General features: G+C 39.0%; 1 protein-coding gene across 2 annotated transcripts; it reads right to left on the minus strand.

Annotated features, from left to right (window-relative positions):
• Positions 1-2,746: 2,746 nt before the first annotated feature.
• Positions 2,747-15,610, minus strand: METTL22 (methyltransferase 22, Kin17 lysine). 2 transcript variants are annotated; one of them, XM_052773017.1, is made up of 11 exons: positions 14,519-15,610; positions 13,898-14,237; positions 11,875-12,225; positions 11,468-11,508; positions 11,238-11,382; positions 10,687-10,758; positions 10,031-10,084; positions 8,779-8,859; positions 7,673-7,775; positions 6,685-6,853; positions 2,747-5,063 (listed from the first exon to the last, which is right to left on the minus strand). In XM_052773017.1, the coding sequence occupies exons 2-11, from the start codon at positions 14,025-14,027 to the stop codon at positions 5,028-5,030; spliced, it is 1,182 nt and encodes a 393-aa protein (XP_052628977.1). In that variant the 5' UTR covers positions 14,028-14,237; positions 14,519-15,610; the 3' UTR covers positions 2,747-5,027. The 2 variants fall into 2 exon arrangements, with proteins under 2 accessions (XP_052628977.1, XP_052628979.1); XM_052773019.1 differs by lacking the exon at positions 14,519-15,610 and having other exon boundaries at positions 13,898-14,472.
• Positions 15,611-18,460: the final 2,850 nt, after the last annotated feature.

The following is an 18,460-nucleotide window of genomic DNA, read 5'->3' on the forward strand; positions in this document are numbered from 1 at the left end:
CAGTAACCTGTGAACTTGACTCAGACTCTTAAGGCTCTTCAGAGATGGGCAGCTACAAGTCAGCCCAAATAAAAGGCTGCTTCTGAAAACACATTGCTCAATGCAAGAAATAGGGCAACTGTGCAGATGTAATAAAACTGAGGACTTGCTTGCTCATTCTGTCTGCAAGAATCTACCCTCTTATTTCTCCATGAGCATTATAACTTGCACCTTCATCTCTTGACAGGCCATTACCGCTACATAAAAGGACATTAAAGAAAAAAAAAAATATAAATACATCATGATCAAGCTTACTTGTATGCATCATCTAGACATTTGGGCTCCTGAATTTCCCCTATTGCGTTCCAGGAGTCCCCCAATTACTTCCTAAGAACTAGCCCCCACCCCCCATTACTTTCTTGGACTTTCCCATGCTGCTTCCTGACAATCCCCACACAGCTATGTAGGACTGCACCTCCTCGAAACTCCTGGCTTTCAAGGAAGACTCCAACACTACTTTCTAGGATTTCCCTCAGTTTTGTAGGAATCCCCCTGCCCCTCTAAATCCCTCTGGGTTTCCCAGAATTCTTTGTGCTGCTTTCTAGGACCACCATGAATTGTTCCCCCCCCCCCCATTTTCAGGGAATCTCATTTTCTATCCAGGATTTCTCCCTTTTCTAAAAAGTATAGTAATCTTCTTTGCTATTTTTTTCCCTTATGCTATTTAAGGCCTCTAACAAGACATGGGTCTGTGCTTCAGAAACAGTGTAATGAATGCTCATAAAAATCATATAATGCTGCAAAAGGTCATGGGTAAAGTGCATTTAAGTCTTTCCAAAATTGACTCTAGTCACTTTTATTTTTGTGAAATAATCAATTTCATAATTTACTTTAAGCACATTGTGCTACCCCACTAGAGATAGGCCAGTATTATATTGGTTCCTTAACGACAGATGCTGGAATCCATTCGCTTATTGATCTTGACATGACAGACAGTAGAAATCTCAAACACACAAAATTATTTCTTCAAGTTTCAAGATGTGCACCAGAATGCAAACACAAAACAAACAAACAAACCAACCCCAGAAATGCAACCGCCAGGGACAAAGTCCTTAATTCTCTGGTGAAAACAAAAAAGGACTCGAGCTAGTGGTGTATGTAGAAGTTCACGAGAACAGGCGAGTCAGTGAATAGACAATCTCATGAGATTTATCTGCTATAAAACTTTGAGATCCAATTTAAGTCCTGATCTTCTAATGAATGAAAAGTCCCTACTACGCACACAAAGTTACGTCCACTTCTTCCTAGAATGTTTCCTGAAAATCCAAAACTGCTGGAAGCAGCCTCCTAAAGCTACTGTTAAAAAGTAGGTAATTAAACATCACTTTTTTTTCAAGACTATTTCCATGGTAACTTCATCTCTAATACACACATCTGCAAGTCTAGGTGAGAAATGCAGAACTACGTATTCAACCTAAACTGTTACGCCAAAGTACAATATTGATAAAACAGAAAGTAACAGGGTGTTTAACAAACTGTAAAATGTTTTGACTCAAAGTGTTGTACGGCAGATGGAGCTACAAGTATGGTCTATGAATAGCCACCTACACATGAGAACACACAGAGGTAATAAATATACATAATGTATCCCATGAAGTGATTATCTTAACTTTTCTTTCTACTGCAAAATAACAAACAGAAGTTCACTTTTGTAAACAAAAGTTCACAACAAAGCAGCTCTCCAAGTTCCACATCAACAACGATGGAAAAGTAATCAGCTTGCAATGCTCACATAGAAGTTCAAGTTCTCCTTTTGACCAGTATCTACAATTATGTCATTCTTGTTCCTCTTAAGAGGAGATAAAAGCAGGACAGGGGTGCCTGCCACCTTCATCTGAAGTGTGGGGACTGAGAAAGGACATGCATTACTTCACCACATACCAGTGACAAAAGTAAAAATCAGTTTGTTTCAAACAAGATTCCTCCTGGAAGATCACATGTCCATCCATTACCACACTTCCCAAGAAAATTGTGACATTCCTGTCTTTTATGAGAAATAAGTGCACTGCAAGCATTCCACAGGTTCACCTCCACTTCTTCTGTGCTCCTCTTTCCCCAAAACAATCCATCTGGCTGACTAACTTGCCAACCACATTCAGAAGTGCTGGATCCAAGTACAGAATGACTTTATTTAGCTGAGGAGAAAGTCAGTTTTCCAGATGAAATCTTTCCAACCTCAGCTCCACAGCAGAGTACAGACATTAATAAACTTTAAATTAAGCATCTACCTTGTCTTCTTTCCCCTTCACAGAAATAAAGGACTTGCAGGAATGGGCAATACTGACTAGAAACATTTACTAATTCCCCTTTTTTCCCTACTAGCTATGAGGTGATCGAACAGAACCACATGAATAGGCCAGCTGAGTTCTTAAGGGTTTTACAATGAAATATGCAAACTCTTTCCCAGTAGCTCACAAGTCCAAGACCATCCAACCTGATGTTGAATCACTTGACTTTCCTGTAAGTTGTATGAATTGAAAGACTCACACAAATTTACACAGGACTGCTGTATACGTACTAACAACATGTCCCCCTCACAATCACATTTTCTCTCCTTTCCATCTGGCTAAAAATCATGGCAAACTGTGTCAAACACACAGCTAAAAAACCCAGGAATAACACAGGACTGCAAAAAAAAAAAAAAAATTCTAAGAACATTACCTGTCACAATTTTTCAAAATTTAGATACATCACCACAGGACCATACTATTTTTTAAATCATGCTTTATTAGGAAAAAATCCTTCGTACAGATAATGTGCTCAACGCATTAGCATTTTAGGCGCTAACTTGATTTCCAGTCATAACCTGTATGCTCAAGACTAAATTCCCCACTTTTAATCATCTTAATAAACAACAAACTGCTAAAGGTGTAAATTTGCATGATGAGTTCTGAAAACAACTACCACATATGACACATTTAAAGTACGATTAAAGTAAAAATTGAGGAGGTGGCATCTGTACTTAATATCCTTAAGTAGCAACGGACAATTCTCTGGCAAAACAGACTATATTATCTCTCATTAAGACTGCAAAGCTAAGGCATTGTGAGACTCTTGTGATTCTTGTGTTCTTAGAATTGTTGCCTGGTTTTGACTATTCCTTATCACCAGTGAAAAGGGTCCTATCCAAATTTGCAATTTGGCCTTTAGATCTCTGTCACTGAACCCTCAAAGCTGTTGTTTCCCTTCAATAGAAAGATTAACTTTGTTTCCTTAGGAGGAAATCCTACTTCAGCTTGCTTCCCAAGCAGCCATGATGTTTGTATTTACTCAACCAAAGATACAAGTATAAAAATCTTTTTCAGATGTCAATTTAAGCCAGCTGCGGTAAAATGTCTGAATTCTACATTTAAAAGAGCTACAGTATCCCTCTGCCCAGATGAGTTTCTGCTGATAATTCCAAAGACTTTCGGAAGTCCTGTGCAAGACAAAAACCTTCTCTAACTGCACATGCTATCTCACATCAGTTCAAATTAACTGAAAGCAATTGGTTTTGAATGTAGCTGCTTATTTAAGTAGCAATTTTTTGAAGACTGTAGCAAAAAATTACTACTTAAATAAGCAGCTACATTCAAAACCAGTTGTTTTCAGTTAATCTACCAAAGTTAATAACATTACAAAACAAACAAACAAACAAAAGAACACTAGTTTGGAAATCTTTGGATTAAAATACAGTTTTATATCTTTGAAGTTCAAATGAGGGTTCTGAGACCGAAGTTCTGTATTAATCTAGGCAGATATATGCTAACATAACGTAAATTTTTGCTTTGACTATACTCACAGGAAAAGACCATCATCATCTAATAACCCTTCATCTCATTAAAGAACATGAAGAAAATATGTCTTCATACACCTAAGCAGGTTATGAAATAACTGACCTAAACCAACTGAATTAAACCAAATGTAAAACAGACTTTCAAGAAGTCAGCCAGATGCTTCTAATGTAATGTATGCAGACTCCCACAAGTCACAGGCTGGAACAGCTTCATCACCGATACTCTCATAATGCTAAAGAATCCAGCAGGCACAAGAACTTCCGTGACAGCGTACATATGGCAAGTGACATAAACATAACAGTACACATAAAATTTATAGAAAGTACAAACAGATTTTTGGTTTCATTAATAACACAGGAGAGATTTGATCAATATGTTGTACTTTAATCCAAAAGCTAAAATACTGAAGGCCCCATTTGTATGGGCAAGACATTCTTTGTCACCCCCTCCTCCCCAGCCTCACACGTATACGTTGAGGGTAGAATTCCAAACATTTAAAGAGCAGTAGCATATCACTTCATATGGTACCTTCCCACCCTCAACCTGGCAAGGACAGAATAGCTTATCATTCCAGCAGGACAATATAGCTCCAAGACCTCTGTGGAGTACCTTTAGAGGTTCAAACAAAATGCATCTTGTCTCCCTTTCAGTTCCAACAGTAGCCCTAAACTAGAACGATTTAGATAGGACAAAATGAAAATTAAGGATTAAGTTTCGTAAACAGATTGCTTAAAGAAAAGTCCATGAAAGACAAACAGGTCTTGCCCAGAACACTGTTTCACAAATGTCCATAAATACAAATAATGTGGAACTGGGATGAGACCAAGAACAGTGTCCGTGTTCAGAAAATTGTAAAGGAAAATGCATGACATCTGCCAATCAGCCACATGGAAAAGGTTAAATACCTCTTTGTCACACTCTAAAACCTAAGTCGTCAATCCCAAAGAGCAAGTCACTGTGTCACTGCCACTGTTTGGCACCCAGCACGTACTCTGAAGATCAATATTAAACAGTTTTGTAAAAGAAACATCAAAGAAACCTAAGTGCCAAACCCAAAACTTACTGAAGTAAAGCAAATCTGCATAGCAATACTTTCTGAGAACACAGTTCCAGCAGGAAAATGCTTTTCTTGGGATGAAAATCCTTTTTTAATAAAACATCAAAAAAAGCTTTTATCCTTAGATAAAGATCTTCTATTTTCTCATGGCCCTGTCATGTTAGCTGTTCAGCAATGATCTTCCACAATTCCTGTAGGAGTGGAAAAAATACATACAGGCATTAGATCAGTAGGTTGCAATTGTGAAAAAGTTCAACATGCCCATTTGAAGACAAATTTTAAGACACACTCTTTTATATATAAAAAACACACTCTATTATATAGATATAATACCTATGTAAAAGATACATATCTATGTAAAGATATCTATGTAAAAGATATCTATGTAAAAACTCCAATCCACATCTATGTAATATCTATGTAAAAGATATCTATGTAATCTCTTAGAACAACCACCAAATTATCTTTGAGATAGAGCAATAGAATTGATTTCTTCATTCTTGTCGCATGATTTTTTTAAATAAAAAATTAGTATCATTCAAATAATTTGTTCTAAAATAATTTCATTGGTCTGCATGACCTTCTGCAATATTTTGCCTGATAATCTTGCTCTTTTTCTTAGCCTGTGTTGACAAACGCTTTCAATAATGCTAGTACAAATACAACTGAAAAAATACTCAAATTACTGAGAAATCAAGGTCTCACAAATGCATATCTTATACAAACACGCACACCCTTCTCAATCTGTTGGACAATGAAGACGAAAAACAGACCAATTCTGTAGAATGAATTAGTATACACTTTGTCTACTATACAAAAGATGATTAAGCAGACTCACATACTCTTCACCATGACATCTTGAATTGTGGCAATATACTTCATGATAAATAACAAACTTAGGCGTTTTAAAAAGGCATGTGTTTCAAAGACCAGTAGCCTTCCACAAAAAGGCCAGGGAATGAGTTTAACACATTTAGGTATAATCCAGGTTACATTTATGTACTTGGAAAACTTGTTTTAAGTTTTGCACGCATGTTTTATGCCTGAAGGTATCAGCATTAAGTAAAATGAATCAATCTCATGAAGTAACTGTGGCCCCCATAATCTTACTATGCATACATACTGCAGAAGACACAGCAATAGTATGTTGACTACAGGAACATTATTTCTTGGTAACAGATTTGCAGTCCAGTACAAGATATGCAAGTTCTCTAAAAAGATTTGTTAGATTGTATTGCTCTAGAAACTAGCAAGCTATTAGCTACACCACATAATATTCGTAAGAGCAGACAATTGGAAAAAAAAAAACAGTGAAAGAGAACCATAAGTGCTTGGTAGGTAATTAGATAACTACAAATATTATATCTGACATGTTTCTGAATAACAGAGGTTTACAGCTAATTGACTTCTTCATAGATATTAGAACATTATTTCCTGAACCCTGAACTGGGAAAGGAATTACTAAAACTATGAAATGACAAGCCAATAAATGAGAAGAGATATTGGTCCCATTTTCTAGTCAATCACAAAAACTGTATTTTACAAAGTAATGGAGACTGTTTTTTAACCTTTGAGGAAATGAGTGCAAAGTCACTGTACTGCTGGTGATAGAAAAGGGTATGTTATGTCAATCTAGTATGGATTATGAAAGGACAAACAAGAATCATTTTAAAACAACAAAAAGCTAAATGGAAATAAATGAAAAGGTAATGTTTGTTCTCCTGTTCTTACTTCATGTTAAGTAAACAGCTGAAAACTAATTTGAGATGATTAGCCCAACACATTACATTTATTTTAATGAATGCTACTTACCAACTGCTCAATTCGTTCATAAATGAGAAACTGGCAGAAATCAAGCTTAACAGGCTCCACAGTATATTTAATTTTTCTATCTTGGAGGTTCTCCAAATCACTTAGAGTATTTCTAAAATGACTGTAGGCTTCACATGTAACATCCATATGTCTCAAAGTGAAGTTCAGCCTGGCAAGAGAATATTTAATTTAAAATGTCTCTCCTGTACTGGCATCTTAAATAGCTATGTAACCTTCCTCAGCTAATGGAAAATGTGGGTCTTCACAGTGTAATTAACTAACTTCAATAGCAAAAAAAAAAAAAAAGTAACACCCCCCCCCGCCTTCCTGAAAAGCGGGCAAGACTTATATTAGCGTCAATACACAATAACTCTTGGATGAATCTTTCCATTGATTTTAAGGCACTTTGCCACAACAGAATCATTGGCTTGGCTTCCTGGAGAAACACTTGGCAACAAATCATATGAATAGCTATTGCGCACATATCTCCAAAGATTTAAGCAAAGCCTATTTATATATTAGTTTATGAATGGACTGCAACACATGACTACTAAAAACATTCAGTGATTCCCTGAAAGAAAACACAAGAGAAATTGTTATAGAGGTACTCAAGCTGGGAAACATACACCCTAATTCTAAGCCCCTTCATTCCACTCTGTGACCTCAAAAACATACAGCAAATATTTTCAGGCATTATAGAATACATCAGTCTAGCCAACTATTTATCCTTACTCGCACAGAGATTATCTCATGCGAGACAAAGGCAGGACAACAACAGCCACACTCTTGCGGAAGTCAAATTCCAAACTGATAAAAATTAAGCATGTATAAAAACAAATGCTTGTCTTGAGCATATACTGCAGCCTGTGATCAACTAATACAATGAAAATCAGAAGCTGACCTTCAATCAAATCAGATGTTTCTTCCAAATAAAGAAAGTACATAAAGTTTTTAGTGCTTTTTACTTTAAGTTCTTGGTAATACTTACCGCTTTTCTAATGCTAGGTAAACTGTGCAAGAATTCCTCAAGTTGTGTGTGATTCTGTACAGCATTCTGAACAAGGCATCTGTCAGGTCATCATCATAGAACACTAAAAAAAAAAAAAAAAGATGAAGAGCATAAAATATTTAAGTGTATTATTTACCTAAGTCTCAGGTATGAAACAACAACAGGCCTTAGTTCGATTATTCTAATCAAACAAGTCACTATTTTAACTAAATCCCGAAGTATATTTTTAATGGCAACAACTGACCCTGTAATAGTATCCACTGCTGCTATTTATGTCAGGCTTTCTTTAAGATTTCTCTTCTATCAATGGGAATCACTTCTGTCAGACAACTTACAAAACTTTTACAAGATTTCTCTCAGCCTGGAAACATCTTACTGCAAAGCTAAAAAAGACAGGATATCACAGTGTATAGGGCCTCATTTCTTATACAAACACAGAAAAGGCAGTTACTAATATACTATTATGACCACATCTCCTCAGAAAGCAGTCTTGCAACACCTTTCAGTATCATAATGAAAAACAATCCTCCTTTATTTATCTATCAAAACAACAATGGTTCTCCTATAAAGATAAACTAGCATGTCAGGTTTCAGTCTTTCACTTAAGCAAGAAAAGGAGCAGGAAAAAAAAGACAGAGATATCCAAATGCATAGACTCTATGGGCAAATGCAGCATCTGAAACTGTTTTTCACATTATAGAATATATTAGTCTAACCACCTATTTATCACTACTTGCATGGAGGTTATCTGATGCAAGACAAAGTTAGGACAACAACTTTTCTGAAAGTCAAATTCATCACTTGTGATTATGTTCTTTGAGTAATATATTTAGTAACAAATAATTACCACAGCAAAGGAAAGAAAAACCTAGTAGTTTTCAACATCTGTTTTCCTATTGCTAATTCAGAATGTAAATACAATTGTTTAAAAAAAAAAATACAGGCAGGAACACTTAAGGCAGAGCTTTGACAAATTAGGTAAGGATCTCACCTACTAGATTTTACAAGGAAACTAGGTATGTTTAAATTATTACTCATAATGCTCAAGTGTTTGATTTAAAAGCTTACTGTTTATATTTTCCTACCATCAGCTGCCATTATCACAGTACAGTGGTTATGCAAATCAGCAATCTCTTCTTCAGACCAGCTATAAGGAGCTTCAGGATCTGTAACAGAATTTGATTTTGGTGTACATGATTAAATGTCTCAAATGATTGACAGCTGGAAAAAAGAAACTTAACTCCTGTGGTCACCTGCTACTCCATAAATGGAGCACCCCACAAGTTCCCTGCAGTCCTTTGCTTTCTCTGTGTTATGTCCAATCCTCCCAAGGCTGACTGGCAAGAGTAAGTTTACTTTCACTTTAGAATTTACAACCAATTACTACCCTGTAGCAAGATCACAGATTTAACTAGATTAAAATAAATAATCCTTTAAATAAAAAAAAAAAAATGCATCTTCGTACAAGTTTTGATTAAGCTTCCGACTTCATCATGCTTTTTAAAATTTACTTTTTTAAAATATAGAAACTTTCTCTGAAAGTCTAAAAACATAAAGCCTTTTCAACTGACAGTATCAAGTATTTTCATTAACCAGAATTTTTTGAGGTCCAAGAGAGGCTTTTGAATGTGTAAAGGATGTTTCCGCTTGCTTAAATAGTTGTTCTATTTTTTAGAAGCATTACATCAAATCCAACTGATGATATAAAAATCTATAAAGTAGGCTTCATATAACCTAGTGCAATCACTAGAAAGAAAGTTTTAGTGATCTGCTTTACTATCATTAATTGCACTGTAAGTGTTACTCAAGTTAGTTGCCTTTATTTTGCTAAAAGCAGCAGAATACATTCCCTTGGCAAATATTTAAAATATAACACATTCACCACTATATTTGGAAAAAGTATTTATACATCTGCAAATCATAACCTACCCTCCCCACCACCTTTTATAGTTTTGTATTCATGCAATCATAAGCCACACAATACCATCACATCAAAATCTGGATGACAGTAACTCCAATCCACATCACTGTGCCTGGATTCCATTATCACCACGTAACAGACACATCTTGTTTGCACCTCTGGATTTTGACCTAAGTAAAGGACAGCCACCACTCGTCTATTCTCAACCTATCAGTAAACCCTTCCTTATTCATTCACAAGGCAATGATGCACTCAAAGACAATCGGGTACTTTCAACTATTTTTCCAGAGGCGTATGTGCTGGAGGGCTTACTTCATAAACAATGGAATAAGCTTTTCTTGATGGGTATGAAGGGGAAAAAAAACCCAAAACAAAACACCAAACCTCATCTGAAAGGACCCGTTATAACCACCTACCAGTGCAGAATTCATCTTTCAGCCAGTCCAGTTCCTTTACCTTAACTTCCCCTCCTGTGGGTGAAGAAAGATCACATTGGTCATAAATGGCCTTTCAGACAGTACCTAAGCAAAAGTAGAGGGTCAAAATCTGTACTGAAACAAGTGATGAAGACCTATCATGAGGACATATGAAACCAGTAACATTGAACATCAAACCATTTACTGTACAAAACCAGTTACCCACTCACAAGAGAACAAGATGAACTTAAGGTTCAGAAAGGCAACCTATGTTCTCTTTCACAAGTCTCACCTGCAAAATGCTTCTCCTTTCCAGGGTTCTACCTCTGCCATTTATGCTCTGTTTGTGCAACCCTTGGCACCTGGATATCTACGATCCTCCCAAGTACCTCAGTGAAACTCACACAATGACTGTGTAGGAACTACAGCTAGTCTTAAATGATGACCAGAGAAAGAGTAAGTATTTTGCTCTTCTCAAAAGGAAGCTGTCCCATTACATATAGGTATCTCACATCTATCTTTTTAAATGAGTAATTTCTAACCAAGACAAAAATTTAATTTTACTTGTGAATATGCTAGCAGTCAATGACTGTGCTGTTTAATCCCAAAGCAGTTCATATAGGCAATTGGACAAACACTGACTGTACAGCACTTACCTCCTGGCTCCATCAGGTGTTTGTTTAACACAACATTTTGCTCACACATGGCCAGAAGATCTTCACCAACATCTGGAAAAAGTGATAATGATATTCAAAATAAGAATATTTTGCATGGGCCGTGCATGCCCCTGACCTCTCAGACTAATACTCAGTTTCTCTCAAATTGATGAGATTAAGGAAAATTCAGAGCAACTCTATCCACTGATGATTGCTTCCCTAGTATCCTTCTTGCTTTTGTCTTTCAGTACTAAGCTCTGAGCCACCCTTGAAGAAAGAAGTTAGATCCTCATACTACCTATTTTAATCTAGGCACACTATCTTGAGTTCACAGCAATGTATCTTGCTTTTAAACTCTTGCACTTAAAAGTAGTAAAGCTTTTTCAATCTGTTGAGAAAGTTCTTGTTATTTTTCAATAAACAACACAACTTTATATACACTAATAAAAAATGATTAACTAAAACTGAATAGATGAGGATGAAAATGCCAGGATGAAAGCACTGCTTTGTGAAGTTTCATGAAAATATTTAACTGAAAATAACTGCCTTACCTGTGCAATAAACTCTCTTGGCAACTGTTCCCATGATAATGCTTGTAATTCCAGTACCACCTCCAAGCTCTAGCACCGAGCAACACCTGAATGTGTCCCGTTTAAACAGAATGTAATCAGCAAGAAGAAAGGCTGCACGCCAGACCTGTGGATAAGAGAAGCAGTTAAAACCGAGTAAATTCTGAAGCACAATCCATGAACAGCAAGATACTGCAAGGCAGAATACTTACTTGTTTACCAACATCTTCTAAGGGGGTTGCCATAGTATGTTCTGTGAAAATGAAAGTAGAGCAGAAATAATTACCTCAAAATGTTGTTCAAATCGAGTTCCATAGCGGCAAATTTGAAAATCACGTCACACTTCCCTTTCAAATATAGAACTAAACACTATTAATTCTATATAATAATGCTAGATAAAGCCAAAACCCCCACTCTAGCTAAGGACCACCAAGTTTCCCATAGTATACTACTGCCCAAATCACTTCTGGATAAAAATGGTATATTTTTAAAATATTTACAATATCACAGTATTACGTTTGTTTTATTATCTCCTTTCACTTAACAACTGCTGTTCCATTTCTAAAGAAAACCTATTTTTCGTTTTACACAAACATATGACTGTAAGCCTGCTATTTACCTATTTTAACGACATCACTACAAGTACATTCTTCTTGTTCATCTTCAAAAGCATCTTCTTTCCCTTTCATCAGAACTACAGGATACACTCTATCCCTCAAAAGATCCTCTGCCTCTAAATCAGAGGCACTTCGAGGTCTTCTGACCACTTCCAAGTCTCCGTCATCATCTAGCAGAGCTTCTACTCCTTCACTATTTAATTCTCTTTCTGTTTTTAGATTATTCCTGTCCTTGTCACACAGTTCATCACCACATCTGTACTGGTGCTCTCTTTCTGTTGTAGCTTCTCTCATGTGTTTCTCAGATGCCAAATCTTCTGTGTTCCAAAGGAGTTTGAAATATGACAGGAATACTGTAAGAACACAGTGGGGGGGGGGTGTGTGTGTGTTAAACACCAGGTAAGAACAGAATCTATGTGCAACTTCCACGTACACAAAGTTTTGGTATGCATTCCACATATTAAAAATCTAGAGGATAAAAAAATTATACAGATAACTTGAAATATAGTTCAATTTGCTACAAAGAAATATTTCTGTTATTAAGTTCTGTCAGTAGAAATAAATGAAACACTTTCACGGTCTACTGGCTGACTCAGCATCTACGCAGTCACAATGCACACTTTCATCTGATTTAGTAACACTTATTTTAACAATTGGCAAAAGGGATGGTTTCTTATATCTTCATTGTCTATCCTAGCATGAGAAATTTTTAAAGTCATCTACTGTTTGCATGACAATCAGATTAAACTGATTTGAATATTTAACAAATTAGACGATGCCATCAATGAATGAAACTCTTTTGTTCTCCAAGTCCATTCTGATCCTCTGCATGTCCTACTGTGTTTCAAGAGGTGTAAGGTAAAACTGACCCAAAGCAGCAGAGACTAAACCCCCATGAGGTTCCCTAAAAACCAGCAAGTGACAGTGGTAGAGCGTTGTCGTACTTGTTAGAGTAAAAGCTGTCATACTACAATCCAATTCTTGTCTTAATAAATGAAGGAATTTCCCAGACCAAGTACCTTCAGAGTAGGTAGCACATGCTGTCATTTCATTCTGTTGAAAGGTTCTTTGCATCAAGCAAAATCACAGCAAATAGATCTTGAACAGCATGAAGACACACTACAGCACTGGTTACCCATTTTTGACCCGATCAGGGTCAAAATTATTATCCACTTCTTTGTCAAGCCTACTTTTATCATTTTTTACATTGTCATATGCTAGAACAGCTGCAAAAGTTATTCTTTTTATGTCACAACTGGGTTCGAGAAAACAATGCTTCGGTCACAGCAGGAGCAGTACTTTTCTACAGAACATTTTACCAGCAGCTTCAAGGCCAGTTTCCTCGACAACTTTATAGAAACCTACAAGCTGGCAATCAGAGGCATCTGCCAATTCATTTCCACTACAGCCTTGACTCTTCAAATTATGTAAGTCAGTCAAAACCATTGCTATTCTGAGCTTTCTTGTTGCCAATTTTTTTAAAACAAAGAAATCCCCAAAAACCAAACAAAGCTGTTAGGCTCCTCTGGAATAGATGGTAAATCATCACATAAAGATTTTATAAAAATTCATAAATTAATTACTGATAATTTTTATTTTAAACTTAAGTTACACTATTTTAAACCCCTGGCTTCTCACCTTTTGTCTGTATGCAGGAAACACCCCAACTTTTTAACATGATTCCCAAAATACTATATTGATATTATAGCCAAATGAAAAAATAAATAAATAGAATTAAACCTGCAAGCAAGTTAATTTGGTTACTACTTCTCAGAAAGTAATTTTAAATTTCTTTTTTAAGATAGGCTGTCCACAAATTCTATATTAATAGCTTTCATTTCTGTAGTTAATTTTATGAGGAGAATCCAGCTAGCCCTCTTTCTGAAGACTGAGTAGGAAATGATTCTGCTTCTAACTGGAATAAAACATGTAATGATTAATATCAACCATTCAAAGGAGGATTCAGACATTACAAATATATGAATACACTTAAAATACAGCTCCATCAGTCTAAACATACATTACCTGGTTGTCCAACTGCATTCAGTCGTACCATGAGATGTCTTTTGTTTGGACAGTATAAGTGAACATCAGAAAGTACAGTGTCACTTTTAAATGTGGGATTATCCATCTTCTTCACTGTTACATCTACCATGATGTGCTGGTGAGAGGAACACCTACAGTCCCCTATGAAGTGCTGTCACAAAATGATTTGATACTCTTCTATTAACAGGCATCAAGTAACAGTTTTGCTCAGCAAGATAACCTCATGACATAGTTTCTGAGAAGACCTCAGGCAACACGTGGTCATGCAAGCTCCACCATGCTCCAATAAGACAGCAAGAGGCGCATCAGGATATTCAACCTAAAACCAAACACAGACAGCTTTTAGTGACATCCTGACACAATACTGCTCCACCAATATTTTAGAAGACAAAAATCAGATGATGGTGTCCAATAAAGTTGCAATGCTCCAATGCTCTCTTTTACAATGCTCCAAAGAATCATCAAATACATAACTGCTGGTAGCTCATTGGCAGACATCACATATTTTAGGAAGAGCTACTAGTTAGCTTGTGTTAAAAACACAGCCCCCGTCCCCGTCCCTGAAAAAAACCAGATGTTGCCATGAATGCACAGACTTACAATGCCAAGTCAAGGTCTTCAAAGGAACACAAAGCCTTGGGCGCACAACTTCACCATTTTAAGGGATCTTGTTCTTCATAGGAATCTCTGAATTTTCTCAGAAACTAACACAATTACGGAATGTATTATCATAGGTTAGTTCCCCAAATTTTGTAAAAAGACTATCTTCCCTTCCTGGAGAAAATTCAGCTCCTTTTATACGCCTCCACTAATCGGGCAGTTAATGTCTCCTGCCTTTGGTGCTCATTACTCTTCCACAGAAAAAAAAATATAAACACCTGAAATCATTCTCATTACTTAATGTCCAAGGCTGAGCTGTCTCTCTGTCCTAAGACACAAACAAACGAATTACCTCTTATGAACAGAAAAATAAAGAGGACATTTATTTCCCTATGCTCTACAAAACCTGACATTTTGTGAAAGGTATGTGAAACACCGATGAACCATAGATCTGAAAACAAAATTTATGTCTTCAAAAACTGACATGACAAGCTTAGATCACTAACACACACACACAAATCATCAAACATGATACGAATGATTTAGTTAACAAAGACACCCAGGTCTCACCAGCTATGAGCACCCCTAATACTCCTTATGTAAAAAACGTTGATGCCGTTTCCTATGTTGGCATTAAAATCTTGGAAGATTAAGCTAAATTTTCTATTATCTGCTTGTGCTTGAACAAGATCATAAATATATAAGCTTAAAATGCTTCAAGTTACCCAGGCAGCCTTCGTAACTGTAGTTATGAAGTTCTATTAACAGTTGCAAAACCTAATCCACCCTCCAAACCTGCCCTTCGCCCGCAAAAATACGTGCACAAGCTACGTCCAAACCTGATGTAAAGCAATAAACCGCACTTTCCCCACCACCTGCGGAGGAGACAAGCCAAGGCAGCGCTATCGGGGGAAGGCTGGCCGCCGTTTCGCGGTCAGGGCAGAGCCCAAGGCCTCGAGTTTCGCCCGCAGCCAAAGCCGCCTCTCCCCGAGGAGCCACCGCCTCCTGCCCGCAGGCAGGCCCCTAGCCGTGCCAGCACCGGCAGGTTTCCAAACGAAGCCGCCGCCGCCGCCCCCCTCCTCCTCCTCCTCCTCCTCCTCCTCCTCCTCCTCCTCCTCCTCCTCCTCCTCCTGCTGCTGCTGCTGCCCGGGGCCGGCCGGCGCCCCTCAGCCCCTCCGGGCGGGAGGAGCGGCTCCGCAAGGGAAGGGATGGCTGCGGGAAGCGCGGGGGCACGACGGCGCCAGGGCGAGCGCGTCCCCTCGGCCGGCCCGGCGCACCCACCCCGGCGGACCGACCCCGGCGCACCCGGCCCGGCGGACCCACCCCGCCTCTCCCACCTGCCGCTGCCGCCGCCGCCCGCCGCCATTTCGCCGGCGACGGCTCCTTCCGGCGCGCGGCTCACGCCGCCGCCGCGGCCGCGCCCCGCTCCCCGGCAGCCCCGCCCGCAGGGAGGGCCGGTGCCGGGCGGCCTTCCGCGCCGCCGGGGTCCCGGTGCTCGCCCTGGCGGCCGCTGCCGGGCCGCTGGGCTCGGGCGCTCCTCCTGCTGGCGCCAGCGCAAGGCCCGGGCTACGCGTGCTTGCGCCTAGTGCCTGCCCTGCTCGCTGCTGTGAGCCGCTGCCCGCTTGCTCGTTTCCCGGGGCAGAGCGGGAATGACGGCCGTCCCCTTACGCTGCAAACGGTGCCCTGGGGTCGCCCCCGGTGCTCGTGAAGGCTCTTCTCTATTGAGGAGTTACCCGGCACTAAGCCCTCGGTAAAAATCTCTCGGGGGGGTCAGTCACAGGAAGCACCAGCAGCTAGGCTTAGTCTTGCCGCTGAAGCATCCGCAGCAGTTGCCCAGAGTTCGGACCCTCGCTTCTCACCCCCGTTCTTTTATTACTTGCTTTCAGCGTTACTTACCCTGTCTCAGTTCATGTGTAATTCCATGCAAAACCTCCAAACAGCTTCAAAACAAAACATGGAGAAACCTGTATGGAGGCAAGGGAGCATTTCTTCCTCAGCCCAGATAACGTCAGAACTCTACTACCACCGTAAGAGGCGATGAAGCAATAGCAGTATCTGCTCACTTACTTGGCGGATGGGGGGGGTTAGCTGCTTAATTCTGCAGAGTTTCTAACTAGGTATCATGAACCAGGTAAAATAAACTGACGACTGAGTTCATACCAGAGTGGTTCGGGAAACTTAATAGAAATTTATATCACTTGCAGAGTTAGGCAACAGCTGACTAGCAGATTTTAGTATCTACATTCTGGATCTCGGTGCCTTAGGTACTCATTGCACAGCCGAGCTCATCTACAGCCGCGAGCTGGCTGCTGATCTGGCGCCGAATGCAGGGCCGCGTAGCCCAGCTGTGCTGTCTGGAGGCCCAGACCGCGGGTGTTGTGCTGGCACAGTACACCACAGCAGCTGGACGCGCTGCCGCTGTCCATAGCTCTGCAATCCGGTCTCCGTGCAAAATCATAGACATAGGTATGCTCCAAACTCCCATCCGTGTTCTAGTTAAGTTCCTCTGCAAGTCTGCAAGGGCTATTGAAGTTGTTCGTATCTTTCAGCAGGAGGATACAGTTCAAAAGTGGGCATTTACTTATTAATTACTTGTTACAGGATACTAATGTCAATTGCTACAGATGATCCTTGTATTCTTCTGGAGTGGATGCTTGTGGGGAAGGAAGAATTAAAGAACTAATGCTGGAAAAAAACCCTTGGAATGTAATGCATAGTCTGTATTTATTTCTAGACGTCTGTTTCTCGTCATCTGCATCCTTCTATAAAGGCTAAGAATTATTAAGAGAATGAAGTAATCTTTCCCTGTTTTTACAGTCTAGAGTGTTGAGTGGTAATGAAACGGAAAACACAGCGAGCCATTCAGATCTGCCATTGGAGTTTCTGTGGGGAATTCTATTGGATGAACATCTGACAAAAATGCTTTGGAGATTTGTTTTCCTTTTATCTGGCTCCTGTGAAAGAGCAGAATATTATTTTACTTCCTGTGGTGATATGCTGCCACATAAATTATTACTGCAGTCTCTCTCTGCTGGCATATTCCCCACTGCTACAAAGTGCTAACAATATGCAGACAAAGTGGATTATATTTTTCACAAAATCTTACCAGTTTGCAGCAAGAGACACTTACTGGTATGCAGACTAAGTATTACCAGAGGAGTAGCTAAAAAGCTGGGTGTTTCACTACACTAGACAGAATCTTTTAAACACAAAGGCACATTATATGAGAAATGGAGCTGCTATCATTTCTTTTCTAAAAAATGCAGCTACCTTGTTTTACATACATATAATCATTAGGCAAAGCAGGAATATCCTGTGGCTGTAGAAGGTCTTAAAGGAGCCAGTGTGGCTGCAGACATTATAATGTGGGTGATAACAACGATAGTGTTTAGGGACAATCTGGAGGTGCAGTTTCTGTACTACACACAAGAGGGCTTTGGCAGCAAGTTCCTGAGATCTACCTCTTTTTAAAGAGTTTAGGATGCACCTCAGTTACATTTCCTATCTTCCTCACAGCCATGTGAGATAGGAGTTTGCTTAAAGAAAGCAACCCAAGAGTATCACTTAGTCACATCACACCAGGAATTAGGGGACTTAAAATAAATGACTGCTTCCCACATGATTTTTGTCCAATCCTTTCATGGCCCAAAGGATATTGCTAGTACAATTCCTTAGAGTGCCTTCTAAAATGCCAGCACTGCTGCAGGAGGGTCAGAGAAGAATACCATACAGACAATCCTGAAAAATATGTATCACAGGGAAAATCTAATTCCTTAGGAATAGATAAGAGAACAGAGCTGATTCTAAGCAGGCAGGAATAACCAGATGAATTAATACACCACCACATATTTGATCTTGTACTGTGCTGTAGTATATCCCTGATAGCTCATGATCTTTTTCCAGTACATACTATACTGTCTCTTTGCTTGTCTTCTTTTCCTT

This window comes from Harpia harpyja, chromosome 21 (assembly GCF_026419915.1).
Source record: "Harpia harpyja isolate bHarHar1 chromosome 21, bHarHar1 primary haplotype, whole genome shotgun sequence".
Lineage (NCBI taxonomy): Eukaryota > Metazoa > Chordata > Aves > Accipitriformes > Accipitridae > Harpia > Harpia harpyja.

Excerpts from the sequence above, each read along its gene's own strand:
- METTL22 (XM_052773017.1), bottom strand. The coding sequence starts at position 14,027 with ATGGTAGATGTAACAGTGAAGAAGATGGATAATCCCACATTTAAAAGT. Across the intron at positions 10,759-11,237 it reads CAAGAGAGTTTATTGCACAG|ATGTTGGTGAAGATCTTCTG; the intron begins GTAAGGCAGTTA and ends CACTTTTTCCAG. Across the intron at positions 7,776-8,778 it reads TGTGATAATGGCAGCTGATG|TGTTCTATGATGATGACCTG; the intron begins GTAGGAAAATAT and ends TTTTTTTTTTAG.